Consider the following 21025-nt stretch of genomic DNA (forward strand, 5'->3'; position numbering starts at 1 on the left):
GACTCCCATAATGCGGACGTTGTTGTGTCGTCCGCGGGCTTCCAAGTCCGCATTTGTTATGGCTACTTCCTTGAGAAGACGCTCCGCCCACTCCAGCCGCTTTGAGGACTGAGCCGCCCCATCCTCCAGATCTGAAACACAAGCATCTGCCACGTCGAGTCGCCTGTCGTGGCCTTGTACTTTGGCACCCAAGGATGCAATCGTCTGGTCCAGGGAGTCAAAGCGGGAGTCCAGCGCCTTGAAACCCGCCTTCCTTTCCAGCAGCAGTGAAGGGACGGAGGAACCCGATGGCTCAGGATGTGCCGCAGCCGGCTCCTTCTCTGCCATGGCAAGATCTTGAGATGGTGCACCTGCAGCAGCTTTTTCGAAAGGCAGAGTTCTTTGCCTGGGATCCTTGCGTCCCATTACGTGAGTGGAGGGTGAGGGAAGGAGGGGGAACGGGCAGAAATGCAAGACGCACTAACAGAGGGCCAGAAATCCACGTTGTGTGAGCCCCGGTTCCTCCAGGCCCATAAGAGTAGCTGGCTGGCACAAACGCGCTTTTATGGCAAAGTCCACGCCCCGTTGGCTAGGGCGACCTAGATGGTGAAGTCTCTTATATTAAGGCAAGAACGGATGTTGCGGCAAGCATGTGGTCACCAGTACCGGTGGGGGGGGTGTATGCACAGAGCACCTCTGCACACCTTGTAGCACTGGAGGTGCAACCTGCGGTATCTGAATGTCATGTATGTGCCTGCAGCCTGTTACAGAGGGACCGAAGGGGCAGCAACCCTCATGCAGCATCAGCCAGGGCCCCAGAGCGCTTCAGGGAGAATCATCCGGCAGACGGGGCCCTCGTTGTTCCCGGGTGCAGCCAGGCACGCAGCCGTCACCCCCACACACTGCAGTCGCAGCGCCAGACCAGTGCCCAGCCCCAGTGGCGAGGGACCGAGGGCCATGTCCCCTCGTGCGCTCCGCACAGCGCGTAGTAGGAGCGGGGCGGAGCAGCCGACCCAGCGGCCGCAGCGGGGGGGGGGGAGCACGCAGACACAGCACGACTCGCCCGGCTTGAATTTGCAGCATGCCGACGGGGACCTTCACCCGACACCGGTGGGCGCGGGGCAGCATCCACCGGGACGCCGGAACAGGCCGAACCGGCACAGGCCGCTCCTCCCTCAACACGGTGCTTCCTCACACAGGACCTGCGCCGGCGCCCGGGAAGAAAATCATCCCGCGCCGCAGCTCCTCCGCCGCCAGGTACTCCGCTGCAATCGCAAATCAACAGGCTGCCTCATGTGGGAATCGCAGATGAAGCCAGCCGATCTCCAGGGCTTCACTCGCTGGCGGTCATCTTCGCCGCCGGCACGGCCATGCCCCCCGTAGAAGAATATAGTTGATATAAATTGGATCTGTCCATACAAGCAGGATCAGACTGGAACAGAAAATAGGCCCAGGCAACAATATAAAAGTGGCCCCCCATTACTGAATCAGCTAGCTAAAAAACACAAAAGTGCCTCACGTTTGCAAATCAGCACAGTTCAGAGCGTGTAAAGATACTATATAATTATTTTGCAAAGCTTGGGAGACTGCATGCATTTGTGCTTGTTGAAGGCAATGTTTGTAGGAATATTGTGGAAATCAACAGTGAAAACTGGCCCACCACACCATAAAACAGGTCCATAAACAGCCGAAACACCAATCCATACACTGACCTATCATTCTAGCCCTTCTGGCACAGCCAGATTGCCCTAACGGCAAGTCTGACCCTGAATGCAACAAATGTGACCTCTCACATCTGGTAGATGTGTGTTAAGTTTGGGTCGCACAGTCTGGGGTATTTCAACGTAATCAGCCATTGTGTACAAAGACTCAGAGGTATTTGCAATATTAGGGTATGCTTTGCATCTTAACAAACCCCAGTCAAACAAAGGGATAACTTTTCTGGTCCTGAGGATGACCTTCAAATACCTACAGATATCTCCAATACCTTAGTGGGTGACTTGATTTAGGGGACCCTGGCCCTTATTGGCCCTCAAGATGTTGAGCATTATATTGTGTACCAGTGTTGTGAAACTTCACTTGTTTTTGGCATTATACCGTACAAGGCTTCAAAGGCGGAATTTGCCCTTGTGGTGAAAAGGCAAATGTAAAATTATTTGGCTCCTCGTCCTTCTCTGAAGTGTAGTTACTGAAATGTGGGGGGTGCTTAGAATCTATCAGACCTGCCACAGAAGCTCTTGCAGAGAATTGATAAGGGACTCTGCTGGGAACAACAAACTCAATACACCCACAAACCCCTGTATTTTATAATTAGCGTTTACTATGTGCTTGTCACCTTTGAGTTTTCCAAAGTGCAACTACCTAGTATGCTGTCGTGTGTGTAGGATGTGGGTCCTGGGATCACTGTGCCCTAGGACTAATGCTATATGTCTCATGCCTTTCCCCAATGTTACAATGTTGCGCGCCAACCACCGGCATTAAAATCATCAACATCCGGTCACATGATGCAGGTCAAAACAAAAATCAACATAGGACAATAATTTCTGTTCTATCACAGGCGCCATCTTAAAGCATGCATAAAGTGGCTAAATCCAAATGTCTAACGCTATATCAGCCTTCTGATGTAAATAGAATATCATACATTCAGTAATTTCATTTATCATGTTGCAAAAAATGAAATCTAGACATTCTCATGATTCAAACAGCGTGGCGCTAACTGTAATGATATAGAACCGTATATCGGCATTAACAGGCAAGCACCACCTTCAAAGCCACAATTATGGCGCACATGTGATGGAATCACTTGGACTCGACAATCGGGAACAAATCATTCAAATGATAGATCAGGTACAAAGAACAGTACAACTGGGATTTGAATAAGAAAGGGATGAGAGTCCATTTAAACCTACTTCCCAGTTTCTACCTCAATTATCTCTGGATGCGATCGATGTCTTTTCAGAGGCAATGATTAAAGATCTTCAAACGCTCAGAAAACGACAATCTGGCTCCAAAAATCAGAATGTGACGAAAGAACAACGAGAAGCTATTAAAAATCTATGTGCTGACACAGAGATCATATGTAAACCTTCAGATAAAGGAGGCAATATAGTCCTTCAGACAAGAGAAAATTACAATGCTGAAGCACAAAGACAGTTATCAGACAATAACAATTATCAAAAAATCACTAAGAATGTTTATTTGGAAAGTGTCCATAGATATCCTGATCTCATCAAGTTATGGTTTGATAAATAAATGCTCAGTATGGATGAATTCCTTTTTCTTCGTTGTTTAAATCCTGTGGTGCCTACATTTTACCACACTCAGAAGATACATGAAAACAGTGAAAGGGGGACTTACAGAACACTTGTCTATTTTTGTTGATTTTTTCCTCTTTCCTTTTGTCAAAGACATACCAGCATATATTAAAGACTCGCGAGATTTTCTGAACCGTATTGAAAAACAATCATGGGATCCGGAGTATAAATTAATTGTCCAGGACATCACAAGTCTTTATACCCGGATAAATCACAAGCATGGCCTTGAAGCGGTGGCACATTTTTTGAATAAAAAATCTTTGAAGTTTGCAGAACATAACAAAATGATCTTACAATTCACAGAATTCTGTTTAACCAATAACATCTTTGTATTTGGTGATGATTATTACCGGCAGATCTCCGGTACTGCGATGGGCACCTGCTTTGCCCCCAGCTATGCAAACTTGTTCGTAGGCTGGTGGGAGGAGCAGGTATCCAGAGCACAGGGAAGTATCGACATGAATAGGGTAGTTTCCTGGTACCGTTATATTGACGATCTGTGTATTGTTTGGAATGGTTCGATGGAATCAGCTAGTGAGTTCATTAATAGTCTGAATGACAATGTTGTCAATCTAGAGTTTAGCGGTGAGGTCAGTTCTAACACGGTTAACTTCTTGGATTTGAAAATAAGTGTAATAGGCAACAAGCCAAATGTGTCATTATACCGAAAACCTACAGCCGGTAATTCATTATTACATGCGGCTAGCAACCACCCACCTAGGTTGGTTAGAAGTATCCCCTATGGGGAATTCTTAAGATTAAAACGTAACAGCACGAGGAATTTGGATTTTGAATTAGCTGCCAAGGCCAGTCTGAATAGATTTGTCAATAGGGGTTATAATAGGGATTTCTTAGAGGTAACCCTTAATAGGGTCAACAACATACCAAGAGAAACACTTCTTGCTAATGAGATGAAGAAGAATAAGACAGAGACAGGAGATAATACGTTCAGGATTATAACAACTTTTTCTAATGAAGCCAATGATTTGAGAAAAATCATGAAGAAGAACTGGCATATTTTAAAGACTGACAATGTGATAGGCTCAGATATTCCAGCTGCCCCTTTGATAACATTTAGGAAGGCGAGATCATTGAGGGATAATCTAGTACAAAGTCATTTCTATACTAGACCAAACACAAGCGGGACCCTAAGGGAGCTTAGGGATTTCTATCCTCGTGGCAGATGTAAGGCCTGTGCAGGGAGTAGAAGAACATTGACATATGAAGTGACAGGCCTTAAGATACCTAGAACCATAAAGAAGTTCATCACATGTAACACTACTTATGTAGTATACTGCTTAGAATGTCCTTGCGGACTGAAATATATTGGCAGCACAATTCATCCCATTAAGATACGGGTATTAGAACATATGAGGGCGATAGCCAAAAAAGATGACACTTATCTGGTCGCAAGACACTATGCAGAGAAACATGGCAGTGACAGAGAGCTGTTACGATATTATGGTCTAGATATGATTCCTTCTAACGTAAGAGGTGGAGATGGGATCAGAAAGTTGCGCAGACTTGAATCCAGATATATTATCGACCTAGAGACCAAGACCCCAAAGGGAATGAATATAGGGGAAGAGTTAGCTGTACACCTGGACGATTAAATCTGTAATTTATGTGTAACCTAAGGAAGATTATGAATTTTAAGGTTATCGGTGTAGATTCTGAGAGAAATATATATATATATATTTGATTTTGTAACATGCTATGTAATTATTGATTTATTGGTCTTTGATGCAGGAAATTAAGTAACTATAGTACGGACTCAGCCGATACACGGCATGATTATAGATCACATGTGCGCCATAATTGTGGCTTTGAAGGTGGTGCTTGCCTGTTAATGCCGATATACGGCTCTATATCATTTCAGTTAGCGCCACGCTGTTTGAATCATGAGAATGTCTAGATTTTATTTTTTGCAACATGATAAATGAAATTACTGAATGTATGATATTCTATTTACATCAGAGGGCTGATATAGCGTTAGACATTTGGATTTAGCCACTTTATGCATGCTTTAAGATGGCGCCTGTGATAGAACAGAAATTATTGTCCCATGTTGATTTTTGTTTTGACCTGCATCATGTGACCGGATGTTGAGGATTTTAATGCCGGTGGTTGGCGCGCAACATTGTAACATTGGAGAAAGGCAGTAGCCGAAACGCGTCATGTTAACTGTTGGCTGCATGAATTAAAATTTGGACAAAGATAAAGACCCCTGCAAGTGCTTTTCCAGAAACGGAGAGGGTTTAGGTAAGGTAAGGAAGTATGGTGCTAAGTCAAGGGGCAAGCAGTTAATGGTAAGATGTTGCTGGTAATTGTGTATGGGGTAATGGTAAGGAGTAAGCATAAGATGTTAAAGCTAAGAGTAAGAGTTAAGATGTAAGGATTTAAGTGTATGGGGTAAGGGGTTAAGAGAAGTGGTGGGGCAAACAGGTAAGATAACAGGGGGTATAGGTAAGGGCTAAAGGGTATGGATAATGGCAAGGGGCTGAGCATATGGGGGTATAGGTTAGTAGTGCCACTGGGATGTGCAAATCCCTGACACATGTCTGCCATCAGTCATGTGTGCACCTTTGAACACTTAAGCCACAAGCATTACATCATTCATTTTAGGGAATATTCATTCTTAACTACTCATCCCTACTTATCATCCATCATCCCTACTTCTCATCCATCATCCCTACTTCTCACCCATCAAGTCTGTTTCACATCCCGATTTCTTATCCATCATTCCTAGTTCTCATCCCTACTTCATACTTCTCATCTATAATCCACACTTCTCATTCCTATTTCGAATTCATCATCCCTACTTCTAATCTGTGCTTCTCATCCTTGACCCCTACTTCTCATCCATCACCCTTACTTCTCATCTCTACTTCTCATCCATCTTTCCTACTTCTCATCTATAATCCATACTTCTCATCCATCATCCCTACTACTCGTCATTCATGCATGATCCCTATTGCTCATTGCTACTGCTCATCCATCATTCCTTATTCCTACTTTTCATCCTTCATCCTTACTTTTCATCCTTCATCCCCACTTTTCATCCTTCATCCCTACTTTTCGCCTTCATCCCTACTTTTCATCCTTCATCCCTACTTCTCACCCATCAAGTCTGCTTCACATCCCGATTTCTTATACATCATTCCTAGTTCTCATCCCTACTTCATACGTCTCATCTATAATCCACACTTCTCATCCCTATTTCGAATTCATCATCCCTACTTCTCACCTGTGCTTCTCATCCTTTACCCCTACTTCTCATCCATCACCCTTATTTCTCATCCATCACCCTTACTTCTCATCTCTACTTCTCATCCATCTTTCCTACTTCTCATCCATAATCCATACTTCTCATCCATCATCCCTACTACTCATCCTTCATGCATGATCCCTTTTTCTCCTTGCTACCTCTCATCCCTCATTCCTTATTCCTACTTTTCATCCATATCCCTACTTTTCATCCTTCATCCCCACTTCTCATCCATCATCCTTACTTCTCATCCATGATCCCTACTTCCTATCCATTAACCCTATTTCTCATCCATAATCTCGATTTCTCCTCCACCATCCTACCTCTCATCCCTCAGTCATACCAACACACTTTCAAAGTTATAAAAGACCCCTTGACACTCATTGGGTGCCAAGAGCCAATCAGAGTTAAGAGAGCAGGTTTCATTCTATTGGTCTAGCCACTGGAAAAAAACAACTTTTTTTTTTGTGACTTGCTGCATGATCTGGTTGACTCCAGCTGTAAGAGTGTTAGTGGTTGTATGTGTTTGTGTGTACTTATTTGTCTTGTGTGTTTATCAAAGGAAGGGAGGTGTTTGATATGTAGTGTAGATTTCCATATGCTTATGAATAACTGGAATGCATGCGTTATTAAATGTGTTTTGGTCGTGTGAGAGGGAGAATGAAAATGTGAGGTGGTAGAATAGAATGTGTGTGGCTGGTGGCTTGGCAGATGCTGAGGCTGAAAAGGATGTGTGGTGCCTGTAGCCTCGAGGTAATCTGTCAAGGAGGAGCCAAGAAAAAGGGCAGGTCCCAAAACATCAATTTCCCATATTAATTTCCATAGGAACATTTGGGATACACTACTAAAAACGAGTGAATGGAATTGCACCAAATTTGGCAAAACATCAGAACTTTACTCAAAGTGTGATTTTTGTTATTTTGTGTAAATCCTTTTAAATAAGTGCCTGGGCCGGTCATGAAGGGATTAAAAACATAGTGACATCTGGATCGTTAGTCCCTCATCACTGTCTTTTTTTGAAAAATGGGTCCCACTGTTCATTTCAGGGAGCATTTTCACCCTTCTGCCATTCATACTAAACCGGGCATCACGTAGTGCCCTCTGACAGCTTAAAGAGGTGCGGATGAAACGTAGCTTGGCCGTGTACCATAAGTCCTTTTTAGCATCAGCTTTGGACAGATCGATGTCAAGGAAATGATAACTAACAACAGAAGTAAGAGTAAGCCAGTGAGGAAATAGATGGGACTGAATTTCAAACAAAGGGCCCGATTTAGATCGTGGCGGACGGGTTACTCCGTCACTACGTTGATGGATATCCCTACCGCCACAATATAAATCCCGTAGGATGTAATGGGATTTATATTTCGTGAGTAGCCGTCCGCCATCTAAGCCTTTAATCCTCTAGTACATCCACGCAGGACAAGTACAGGCAGGTGAATTCCACTAGGAATCTTTCCATCCTTAGCCCTACAATCCTACAAAACAGCAACCCCATAACATTAAAACTTAATAAAAAGCAATGGCGCGCAGCACATACAACAGATTTATGGCACACAAATAACATGACAATTCAGATTAGTAATCGTACATCAGCATCAGTAAATGTAAGGCTGAGGCAAAGGGATATTTAGGGTGCTTGTTCTCTCTTAATTGAGAATATTTCCTCTCCACGCTACCACAGACCTAAATGGTGCACAAAACCCACCTTTTCTACAGAGTTCTCCATCTGTTCCTTTAAATGGAAAGACAGCTGCACTTTGCTTGTCTGTCCAGGCGAGACAACACCTCTTGAAGAAATGAAAAAATAACACTTGCTGATATTCAGAAACAAGGGTTTCTATACCCAGTACAGTTATTGATCAGAATATGATGAATGGGGATGGACACAGATGTCCATCTGTATGGCACTGTGTAGAATATTTATCTAGCTGCATACTAAGTCTTCTGATGATTAATATTTGGACTGAATGCTGCTGTTGATTGATTAACAATTACTATAGCTGACTCAGTTGATATTTTTTGCAGTACAGATGTTAATGTCAGAAGCCGGGAAGATCAAGCAGAAGATGAAAGTATGGTTTTCTGCTTACCTTAACATCAGTGACACAATTGCCATTGTGACTTTCTTCATTGGATCTGGATTAAGACTTGGAGGCAGGGATAACTCCTATGAGTTTAACAACGTTGGATCCATTCTTTTCATTGCTGGCAGACTGATTTACTGCCTGAATATCATCTTTTGGTATGTTCGGTTAATGGATTTTTTAAATGTAAACCAACATGCCGGACCATATGTCCTGATGCTTCAACGAATGGTAAGTTTTAGAAAAAATAATTTTCTTTCTCTTGCATGCACTTGACTGCATAAAGGATGTCAATTCCCAATTTATTCCTATAGCATGTTGTGGAGGGGTATCCAATATTCCATAAGATTGTTCTAACAAAGTTTTCCTTCCATGTACCTTCTCTGTGCTTTTCAGGGCTAGTCTCATAAAATGTGCTTTGATTCTTGTCACTGCAGCCATAGATGGTGGCCTGGACATTTGTGAACAATAAAGAATTGATGACTGACTCCGACAGGTTGTTGTAAAATGCAAGTAGCCAAAGATATATTAACCCCTGGTTGCAATGCAGATGGATGTATGCATCAGCTATGGGCGTCCTCAAAACACACATCCCATGTGAATGTATAAACCACCTCTTAAGGATCACATGAGTCAGGCAGACATTTATGTGTTCTGACTTGGCAAGCTAGTATTTACCGATTGTGGGATGAGTGCATGACTGACTGGAGCCAGTGAGCAGGAACCCCGACGATTGTGCATCAGATTTCTACCTAACTTCGGATCTGGCTTTTGGTCTTGGTCCCTACACGAGATGCTGTACTTTCCCTATCTGCAGGCAGTGCTTGCCAGCAGACATCTGTGTATTTGAGTGGCGAGAGGCAGTAAACTGAAGCCAGAATGCAAAGGTGTGGACACTGGTAGACTTGGATAGAAATGGAAAGAGAAACAAAGAGGGGTGGAGTTGAAAATGTATAACAAGAAATGGACATGGAGTGGAGTGTGAAGCAAGCATTGGCGGCTGTTGATCAATTAAACTGGTGAGGTGAACATATGAGGTTAGCTTAAAATAAATAAAAGATTCACTTACCTCTGCCCTTGGTGCTCGCATCTCCTCCGTCTCTTCGTCAGTGGCTCCAACTCTGCACTTCCAATCAAGGTGCTGCTCTCATGCAGCACATGCAGCATGATAGAAGCACCAGGATTGGCTGGAGCGGATTGGCTCCACGCTTACTGAGGCACTGGGAGCCTCTGCTTTGTTTCCACCCGGCTGTCTTAGACAGCCAGGAGGAGAGGTTTATACTGCGCATGTCAAGCTGGCCGCCACAAGACGGCTGCCCAAAGTGACCTGCGCAGTGTAAACTAGTGGAGTGAGCACCACTTCCCTGCTGCCAGTCAGCAGTGACCGCACCCCAAACACTGCTCCGGTTGAAAGGGAAAAATAAAATGGTAATAAATTCATTTTATTACCATTTTATTTTTCACCTTTTGCGGCGCTGGCAGCAGGGGAGGGTCAATGCTTCTCTGCCCTAATAGAGGGGCCTCTGCTGGGAGCAAGAGAATAGATAAGGGGAGTCTGGATGGAGCAAAACTGAGAGCAGGGAATTTGATGGCGGGGAGCAACACAGGTGTGAGAGAGCACGAAAAGACATGAACTTCTCCAGAGGCAAAACAACAAAAAAACTTAGTTCCCTGAATGTAAGCAGTGGGTAGATATAAGTTATACAGTGAGTGGGTGGTAAAAAGTTATGCCCCAGGTAAGGGACAAACAACTGAAGAGGAAGGAAGCCATCAAATGAGATTGAGAAAAAAGCTAACCAATGATAATCAGTGGGTTGACCCAAAGGTGATATATATATATGTGGGCTGACTGCACCGCCATGACAGATTAGGAACAAGCATCGTCGAGAAAGATCGAAAGTTATACAAACTGTTGGATTAGCAGTCATTTGACTGACTCCTGCGGTGAGTGTTCGAAAGCTGCTGTGGTTTGGCGAGGGGCCGTTACTGTGGGACATAAGATTTGCAACGAGGCACTTTTTTGGATTGTGAGGGAGGACTACATACTCACCGATTTAAATAAATATGGGCGGTGACTGTTCCGCAGTGAAGGCTGAAATCGTCATATAGACGGACATTTGGGCATATTGCTTGGCCTCCCACTGCGCATGCTGACACATCAGACTTGGGGAACTGGACATTTGTTTGGGACTTTGCTAATGGTAGTCCTTTCTCTATACCACTGATTCCCTCATCCAACGAGGACTACGTGTGTATTTTAAAAGTGCCCCGTGGGTTATATCCCATTTGAATATGCTAGCAGGAAGAAGGCTAAGCGCCGAAATGCGTCCTCGACAATAAATCTTTTAACTGACCCCGTGAGTGCAATGGATTCCTTTGGGAATGGGAGCTTTAATTTTTTAACACGGACCCACCACTGTGACATTGCACCTGCCGTGAAGAGTGCAATAAACAGCCTGTGGTGGATTTGGAGCGGTGATATATATATATATATATATATCACGATTTTTCCTCCGTAGCTTATCCAAACTAGCGGCTCTCCTGAAGAGAAAGGCACGGACCCAACTTGTAGTGCAAAAAATCTTTATTCCTCTGTCGCCATTACGCATTTCGGCTCGCCTGAGCCTTGATCACATGATAGATAGATATATAGATATATATATATCTATAAATAGATATAGATATATATCTAAACATAGCTATATATCTATATCTATCCTAATGGCTGTTGCCAGTGGGTAGTTATAGTTAGAACCTTGTTTCTATTCAAAATGTGTTTTTTCTTTGGCGCCGACAAATATTCACGAAATTTACACAACTAATGGCCTACTCACTTTAGCTGCTATCTTAAAAATGTTGTGGTGATCCGTCAAGTGGGGGTCGAGAAAAAGGGGGTCTCAAAATGCTTTTCTCCATGTTAATTTCCATAGGAAACTGTTGACGCAGCTACAGCCCAAACTGCTGAACCGAATTACACCAAATTTGGCAGAAAGGTAGCTCTTTGTCCAGAGTGCACTCTTTTTGTTAAATGGTGTAAATCCGTTCAGTAGTTCCTGAGGAATGTAAATATTTCTCAGATATATAAATATGGCTGCGAAGGATCCGTGAACCCGCCCGATCTCGAGCCTGCAATCTGATTGGCTGCCAACACTTCAAACCAGGAAGTGTTGGCAGCTATCTTGCAAATCGGTTGAACCAAGTCACAAGAAAAAAAGTCACAGATTAAATATCAGTAGAAACCCCCTACGCCTGCTCAGGAGGTCCCACAGGGACCCCCAGCACAAAAAAAAAAAAATGTTGGCGGGATTCGTGTTGAATCCGCGAATTTGGCCGATAATGTAAAAAAAGAAGCGCAGGTTTCAGCGCTTCATTTAATTAGGCCCCTGGGTGGGCCAGGTCCTGGGGGCAATCATTCACTTCCCCGGGGCTATGGTCATTAGATGTGGGGGGCCATGCGGCCCCCCTTCCTCAAAAATGAACAAATACATTTTTTTTTAAAAAGACTGGGCCTCGGGGAATGGGGTCCCTGGGGCCAAAATCGGTTTTGGGGAGGGAGGAGGGTGCCAGGCCTTTCTCCTGTTTAAAAAAAAAAATAGCAAAGGGCCAGCCCTGAGGGATGCGGTCCACGGGCCGAAATCGACCTCGGGAGTGGGGGGCCATGCGGCCCCCTCCCGTTTGTTAGTAAAAAAAAAAAAAAAAAATGGGTCAGGCCCTGTGGGATGAGGTCCCCGGAGCCCAGAAGCAACAAGGGAAGGGGGCCACACAGCCCCCCTTCCTAGAATTTTTTTTTTAAAACAGGAGCCTGCAACTTGCTGAGGCCCGGCCCCCTTCCTTCACTACTCTGTAAACGCACCTCCTAGAGTGTTTTTGGTTGGAGGATGAAGTACCATTTGTTGCTGATGGTCCATAGACCACGGCTTTCTCCGCATCACTTTATGGCTAGAAAAGGTCACATGTGGCAAGGGTCAGGGGGAATATTAAGACTAGCATAATGTATGTGTTGTGTCACCATTGGGGCTGCATCCCCATCTATGACACCCTAGAGCCATTATCAGTATCAGGCCAGGGCAAAAGACCTAGGTAAAAGCTACTGCCAGACACAGGCTGCTTAGAGCAGGTCTGTGCTAGATAGAAGGAAAACCAAGCATATGCACAACTGGAGTCTAATGGGCACACTCCGGACCACAAGCGCCAGGATCTCATGAGGCTAGGAGAATTCATGCCCCCTCAATCCTTACTCCTCACCTAGCACATATAATTCAGGTTTCATTTCATGCACACAGTTTAGATGCAGTTGATTATGTAAAATGCTGATTTTCTATTCATTGGAGGCACACATTAGAGAGTGTGTGCAAATAGTTGGTAAAATAAAGAAGGTATATAGACTATTGCCATTTTGTCAAGCTTATTAGCTTTCCTTGAAGTAATTATTCTGCATTAACAACTCCACATCATCCAAAAACATCCCAAAATATTGATTAAAAAATATATATATTCAGTTTAAAGTAGGACATTTTAAACATTTAAATAAAGAACATTAATATAATGTAAATGTAATAAATACCACTAATATTTAATAGTGTATCTAAATATATACTAAATAAATGCTCACACGTGTGAGAATCCCTTGTACAAAATCAAAAGAAGTCCATTAATTCACGAGCCCACTTTGTCAGCAAAACGGCATATTTATTCTGCAGAAAGACACGTTTTACTCACAGCCGTGGTCGTGATTTTATATATATATATATATATATATATATATATATATATATATATATATATATTTTATTTTTTTCACTGAAAAAAACAAATGTTGTAGGGATGTTATAGTTAGGCTCAGTCAGATTTCACTTGGGACACAGCCTACTAAGGCAGAATTAATTAATCTTACGTTGCAAACAGCACCTTCAATACTTACTAAAGAAATACTTTTCCTGGTAATGAGACTTCATGTCCCATAAGGCAATGGTAATTAATGCACTAAGCACATGCCCACTGGGGGCGATAATGGAAATAAATAAAGGCCGGAAATACAATACGAGGCTAATTTGAATGCTGATTGCTGAAGCCCAGGAAGAAGGGGTCGTGGAACCCTGAAACGCGTCGGCAGTCTGAAATGAAAGTGGAGCAGGAATGCAGGCTGTACCTTCAAGTCGCATGACAGGGAGATGTCGAGTGCGCTTCTAAATGCTTCAGGGCACTTTGGATTAAAATAATTGCACGGCGGTCCTGGCCGTGGGAAGCGGCACCATCGACCAGCTGGTAAAGAAATGACGGCCAGCTGAGCGAGGCTGCTGGTTTGGAACTTTCGAGACTGGAACAGCACATCCCCCGTACAGATTGAGCCTGATTCCTGGGACACAGCCTACTAAGGCAGAATTAATTAATCTTACGTTGCAAACAGCACCTTCAATACTTACTAAAGAAATACTTTTCCTGGTAATGAGACTTCATGTCCCATAAGGCAATGGTAATTAATGCACTAAGCACATGCCCACTGGGGGCGATAATGGAAATAAATAAAGGCCGGAAATACAATACGAGGCTAATTTGAATGCTGATTGCTGAAGCCCAGGAAGAAGGGGTCGTGGAACCCTGAAACGCGTCGGCAGTCTGAAATGAAAGTGGAGCAGGAATGCAGGCTGTACCTTCAAGTCGCATGACAGGGAGATGTCGAGTGCGCTTCTAAATGCTTCAGGGCACTTTGGATTAAAATAATTGCACGGCGGTCCTGGCCGTGGGAAGCGGCACCATCGACCAGCTGGTAAAGAAATGACGGCCAGCTGAGCGAGGCTGCTGGTTTGGAACTTTCGAGACTGGAACAGCACATCCCCCGTACAGATTGAGCCTGATTCCTGGGACACAGCCTACTAAGGCAGAATTAATTAATCTTACGTTGCAAACAGCACCTTCAATACTTACTAAAGAAATACTTTTCCTGGTAATGAGACTTCATGTCCCATAAGGCAATGGTAATTAATGCACTAAGCACATGCCCACTGGGGGCGATAATGGAAATAAATAAAGGCCGGAAATACAATACGAGGCTAATTTGAATGCTGATTGCTGAAGCCCAGGAAGAAGGGGTCGTGGAACCCTGAAACGCGTCGGCAGTCTGAAATGAAAGTGGAGCAGGAATGCAGGCTGTACCTTCAAGTCGCATGACAGGGAGATGTCGAGTGCGCTTCTAAATGCTTCAGGGCACTTTGGATTAAAATAATTGCACGGCGGTCCTGGCCGTGGGAAGCGGCACCATCGACCAGCTGGTAAAGAAATGACGGCCAGCTGAGCGAGGCTGCTGGTTTGGAACTTTCGAGACTGGAACAGCACATCCCCCGTACAGATTGAGCCAGATTCCTGGGACACAGCCTACTAAGGCAGAATTAATTAATCTTACGTTGCAAACAGCACCTTCAATACTTACTAAAGAAATACTTTTCCTGGTAATGAGACTTCATGTCCCATAAGGCAATGGTAATTAATGCACTAAGCACATGCCCACTGGGGGCGATAATGGAAATAAATAAAGGCCGGAAATACAATACGAGGCTAATTTGAATGCTGATTGCTGAAGCCCAGGAAGAAGGGGTCGTGGAACCCTGAAACGCGTCGGCAGTCTGAAATGAAAGTGGAGCAGGAATGCAGGCTGTACCTTCAAGTCGCATGACAGGGAGATGTCGAGTGCGCTTCTAAATGCTTCAGGGCACTTTGGATTAAAATAATTGCACGGCGGTCCTGGCCGTGGGAAGCGGCACCATCGACCAGCTGGTAAAGAAATGACGGCCAGCTGAGCGAGGCTGCTGGTTTGGAACTTTCGAGACTGGAACAGCACATCCCCCGTACAGATTGAGCCTGATTCCTGGGACACAGCCTACTAAGGCAGAATTAATTAATCTTACGTTGCAAACAGCACCTTCAATACTTACTAAAGAAATACTTTTCCTGGTAATGAGACTTCATGTCCCATAAGGCAATGGTAATTAATGCACTAAGCACATGCCCACTGGGGGCGATAATGGAAATAAATAAAGGCCGGAAATACAATACGAGGCTAATTTGAATGCTGATTGCTGAAGCCCAGGAAGAAGGGGTCGTGGAACCCTGAAACGCGTCGGCAGTCTGAAATGAAAGTGGAGCAGGAATGCAGGCTGTACCTTCAAGTCGCATGACAGGGAGATGTCGAGTCCGCTTCTAAATGCTTCAGGGCACTTTGGATTAAAATAATTGCACGGCGGTCCTGGCCGTGGGAAGCGGCACCATCGACCAGCTGGTAAAGAAATGACGGCCAGCTGAGCGAGGCTGCTGGTTTGGAACTTTCGAGACTGGAACAGCACATCCCCCGTACAGATTGAGCCTGATTCCTGGGACACAGCCTACTAAGGCAGAATTAATTAATCTTACGTTGCAAACAGCACCTTCAATACTTACTAAAGAAATACTTTTCCTGGTAATGAGACTTCATGTCCCATAAGGCAATGGTAATTAATGCACTAAGCACATGCCCACTGGGGGCGATAATGGAAATAAATAAAGGCCGGAAATACAATACGAGGCTAATTTGAATGCTGATTGCTGAAGCCCAGGAAGAAGGGGTTGTGGAACCCTGAAACGCGTCGGCAGTCTGAAATGAAAGTGGAGCAGGAATGCAGGCTGTACCTTCAAGTCGCATGACAGGGAGATGTCGAGTGCGCTTCTAAATGCTTCAGGGCACTTTGGATTAAAATAATTGCACGGCGGTCCTGGCCGTGGGAAGCGGCACCATCGACCAGCTGGTAAAGAAATGACGGCCAGCTGAGCGAGGCTGCTGGTTTGGAACTTTCGAGACTGGAACAGCACATCCCCCGTACAGATTGAGCCTGATTCCTGGGACACAGCCTACTAAGGCAGAATTAATTCATCTTACGTTGCAAACAGCACCTTCAATACTTACTAAAGAAATACTTTTCCTGGTAATGAGACTTCATGTCCCATAAGGCAATGGTAATTAATGCACTAAGCACATGCCCACTGGGGGCGATAATGGAAATAAATAAAGGCCGGAAATACAATACGAGGCTAATTTGAATGCTGATTGCTGAAGCCCAGGAAGAAGGGGTCGTGGAACCCTGAAACGCGTCGGCAGTCTGAAATGAAAGTGGAGCAGGAATGCAGGCTGTACCTTCAAGTCGCATGACAGGGAGATGTCGAGTGCGCTTCTAAATGCTTCAGGGCACTTTGGATTAAAATATATATATATATATATATATATATTTTATTTTTTTCACTGAAAAAAACAAATGTTGTAGGGATGTTATAGTTAGGCTCAGTCAGATTTCACTTGTACAAAATCATTGAAATTCAGCAGTTATAGTACTGCTGATGATCTCACATATTACATCACTCATGACAAGGTAAGTGGCATAACTGATGGCATCTCAAATGACATCACTGATGACATCATCCAGTGAGGGTGTTTAGAAAATGTTTCTGAGACTTAAAGATGTGTACACTAAGCTACTGCATACATTATATTACTATTCCTTTCTGTACTACTGAGTGATCCTATTTCTTACATATGTCATCTGAGTGGCTGTGTGACTGTATGAATGTGTGAGTGGGTGTGTGGGTGGGTGTGTGAGTGGCTGTATTGGTGAGTGAGTGGATGTGTGAGTCAATCAGTCATTCATTTGTGTGCCCAATTTCATCTCTGAAGCGCTGTATGGATCTGTGAATGGATTTGGAAGTGGTTTTCTGGGCTGTGTGAGTGGCTGTGTGAGTGGTTGTATGGGTGTGTGAGTAGGTGTCTGAGAAGCTGTGTGAGTGTGAGAGGTTGCTTGAGTAGGTGTTTGGTTAACTGAGTGGGTGTGGGAGTAGCTGTATTAGAGAGTGACTGTGTGAGTGGCTGTATGGGTGAGTGAGTAGACATGTGAGTACTTGTATAGATGTGGGAATGGGTACGTAAGTGGCTGTGCGAGTAGGCATGTGGGTGTGTGAGTGGCTCTGTTGAGAGGCTGTATTGTGAGTGAGTGCCTGTATGGGTGAGTGAGTGGCTGTGTGCCTGACTGTATGGGTGAATGAATGACTGTGTGAGTAGGTGTATGGGTGAGTGGCTGTGTGAGTGGCTCTGTGGATAAGTGGGTGTGTAAGTGGTTGTATGGGTATGGGAGTGGGGCATAAGGGGTTGTGTGAGAGGGTGTGTTATTGGTTATATGCATGATGCCATCTGTGATGTTATCACCAATGTCATCAGTGATGTCACTGACCATGTCATTAGTGATGTAATATGTGAGGGCATAAGTTATAGTTAGCTCATCCTAACTGCTGAATTTCAATGGTTTTGTACCAGTGAAATCTGAGTCTAACTATTACGTCCCTGTAACCTTTGGTTTTTTCCGTAAATTTGTAAGGTTTTTTTAATTCTATTTCCTAACTATAACGTCCCTATAACCTTTGGCTTTTTTAGTGAATTTCAAAGGTTTTTTACATTTTATTTTCTAACTGTAAGCTGCACACTTTCCAAGTGGGTGTGTGAGTGGCTGTCAAGGTCGGTGAGAGGGTGTGTGAGTTGCTGTATAGGTCATTGACTGGGTGTGTGAGTGGTTAATTAGGTGTGTGAGTAGGTGCATGAGTAGCTGTGTGGGTGTGTGAGTGGGTTTGTTAGTGGATTTATGGGTTTGTGAGTGGGTGTGTGAGTGGCTGTATGGGTTGTGAGTGGGTGTGTGAGTAGATGAGTGGGTTTCTGAGTGGCTGTATGGGTCTGTGAGTTGGTGTGTGAGTGGCTGTATGGAACTGTACAGAGGGTGGAGAAAGGTGTGGGGCCTTTGATGACCTCTCAGTAATACAGCTGTGTGGTACTTACTGGTGGTAACAGGAGGTGTCCTTGACCTCCAATGACCCTCAACATCCAAGGGGACTTCATCCCCCAACCAGTAGTGCATCAGGAAGTGCATTTGCAGAGTGGTGGAGAAATGGAGCGGGCCTCCGACAAGCTCTCTGCAGTCTCGCTGTGTGGGACTTACTGGTGGTAACAAAAGGGGCTCTTGGCCACTGACGACCCTCAGCAACCAAGGGGAGTTCATCCCCTATCCAGTAGTGCACAATGAGGCGCAGTTGCAGAGTGGTAGGAAAAGGGGGGCCGGGCCTCCAACACGATCTCAACTATCCCGCTGTGTGGGTCTTATTGGAGGTAACAGGAGGAGTTCTTAGCCCCCAACAACCTTCAGCATCCAAGGGGACATCATCCCCTAAACGGTAGTGTGCTAGGAGGTGCATTTGCAGAGTGGTTGAGAAAGGGGCGGGACATCTGATGAGCTGTAGCAGGATTTGATCTCCCAAAGGTGACCCACATGGGGTCATGCTGAGCCCCCAGGCGGACCCTCAGATTCCCACAAGTTGAGAAAAAAAAATACGACAATTTATTGACTTTTATGGGTCCCTCTGAGACACCTCTAACACACCCATGGGGTCAGGCTACCTCTACCCTGACCCTTTTATTCACTTTGCTCAGAGATATCAGCCCGGGGACCGTTTCTTGATGCTCAAAATGGGGGCCGCGGCTTGCCAGTCAGGTTGCAGCAGGCCAATCACAGCACTGCATTTGGATCTGCATTCCAAGATGTACAAATGTGGTTTCAGTTAATATCTCTGAAACTACTGAACAGATTTACATCAAATGACAATAGGGTGCTTTCTGGACCAAGAGCTACCTTAATACCAAATGTGGTGTAATTCCGTCTAGTGGTTTGGGCTGTAGTTGTGTTCAAAATCCCTATGATATTTAACGTGGGAAAAAACCTTTTTTTGACCCCCACCCCTCTTTTCTCGGCCCCTGGTTGACTGATTACCCAAATACTTTCCATGTACAACTAGAATCAGTGGCACACTTTTTTGGGATAATTTCATGAAGATTCGTCAAACGCCGCCAAAGTTATAGGCAAGTCAAAAAATGCTTTACCTATGGAAGCTAGGTCCTAACTAGAACTACCTCCTGGCAACCACCAGTAGGCATTTTATATATATCCAGTAGGCCTTAGAAAAACATGTGATCTTTACTAACTTGCAAAGACTCACCTGTGATCAAGGCATTTACTTAAGACGGAAATGGTCACAGAGAGCTGTCGCACAATTTTGTCACTGCCCAATAAAGCGCCTAATGATCTGATAATTTTGGCGTATGACGTATTTGTCTTTGGAAGTTTACTTAACAGGAGGCTTTGTTCCTGTATTGTCGATGCCGCCCTGAAAGTGTCGGAGACTCCCTGCAACGAAGAAAGTGCATTTGATGTATAACTATGGGGGCATGACCTGCTTGCCTTCACTGAAGAACAAGAGGATTTATCCTACCACAATTTGGATGCAAGGGAAGGCAAGGGAAGTGAAGAGGGATATTTACATTCCATTTGCTGGTTCTTTTTGGTACTTTACGCCAATCTGGCAGGCTTGCTGTTGAAGTGACAGCAACATTATTGTGCTCATTGTAATGGTATAATACTTTATTTAGTGATTGCAGTGTTCATGAACTATGACATTTGGAATACATGACAGTCTGGATTCATCCTTCTCATGTGACGGTAGTATTCATGGGTTATTATTTGGATATTCATTGCAGGAAACTCTAACTCATGTTTTCCAAATGCTTATTGTGAATAAAGGTAAAGTCATGTTCAGGAGACCTTAAAAAAGCATGTAATCTTTACTAACTTGCAAAGACTGCTCACCTGTGATCAAGGCATTTTGTTAAGCCGGAAACGCATCAGAGTGAGAGGGAGCTGGCGCACAATTTTGTCACTGCCTAATAAAGCACCTTTATGGTGGATCATGCCAAATGGCGTATGTGGGCTCTGCAGTGGGACCTAAAGTTCCAGTGGGCACAGCATCAGGGTAATCGTTCTGACTATGTCTGTGTCTCAGAGGAAACTGCGCACCAACTGCAGGTGTGGCTCACTGTAGGAGAGTAAGATCTGCTTTCATTGTACCGCCACTTTTTGCTGGTGTCATTCTGTTTTCTGAACATTCTGACTGGGATCCTGCTAATCAGGACCCCAGTCACTGTGCTCTCTCCCTAAAGTGGACTATGGTAAGTAATTTGGTACCTTCCTAATTGGCCACTGGGGTACCCTTCTAAGTCCTCAGTATATGGTACTGAGGTACCCAGGGCATAGGTACACCAGGAGTTTCCCATGGGATGCAACATATATTATGCCACCCATGAGAGACAACTCAAACTGTGAGTACAGGCCTGCCATTGCAGCCTGTGTGAGCTGGTGATAGAACCACTCACAATAGATATGTGTCCTTATATGTGAGGTCACTGCATTTAAAACCCATAAGTCAATCCTAGGGTAGGCCTTTCAACCATGAAGGCAAGGTGCTTGGTTATAAGTGTGAGGGTGCCTTGC

The 21025-nt window shown here is 44.5% G+C and overlaps 1 protein-coding gene across 4 annotated transcripts in view; it reads left to right on the plus strand.

Annotated features, from left to right (window-relative positions):
* LOC146860386 (transient receptor potential cation channel subfamily M member 7-like) overlaps window positions 1–21025 on the plus strand; it is a 1286036-nt gene that overhangs the window by 829409 nt on the left and 435602 nt on the right. For all 4 annotated transcript variants that reach the window (XM_085644245.1, XM_085644247.1, XM_085644246.1 and 1 more), the window contains one exon: window positions 8592–8876. In XM_085644245.1, the coding sequence (XP_085500371.1) occupies window positions 8592–8876 (285 nt within the window). The remainder of the gene's footprint in view (window positions 1–8591; window positions 8877–21025) is intronic.

This window comes from Triturus cristatus, chromosome 3_1 (assembly GCF_964204655.1).
Source record: "Triturus cristatus chromosome 3_1, aTriCri1.1, whole genome shotgun sequence".
NCBI classification, from domain to species: Eukaryota; Metazoa; Chordata; class Amphibia; order Caudata; family Salamandridae; genus Triturus; species Triturus cristatus.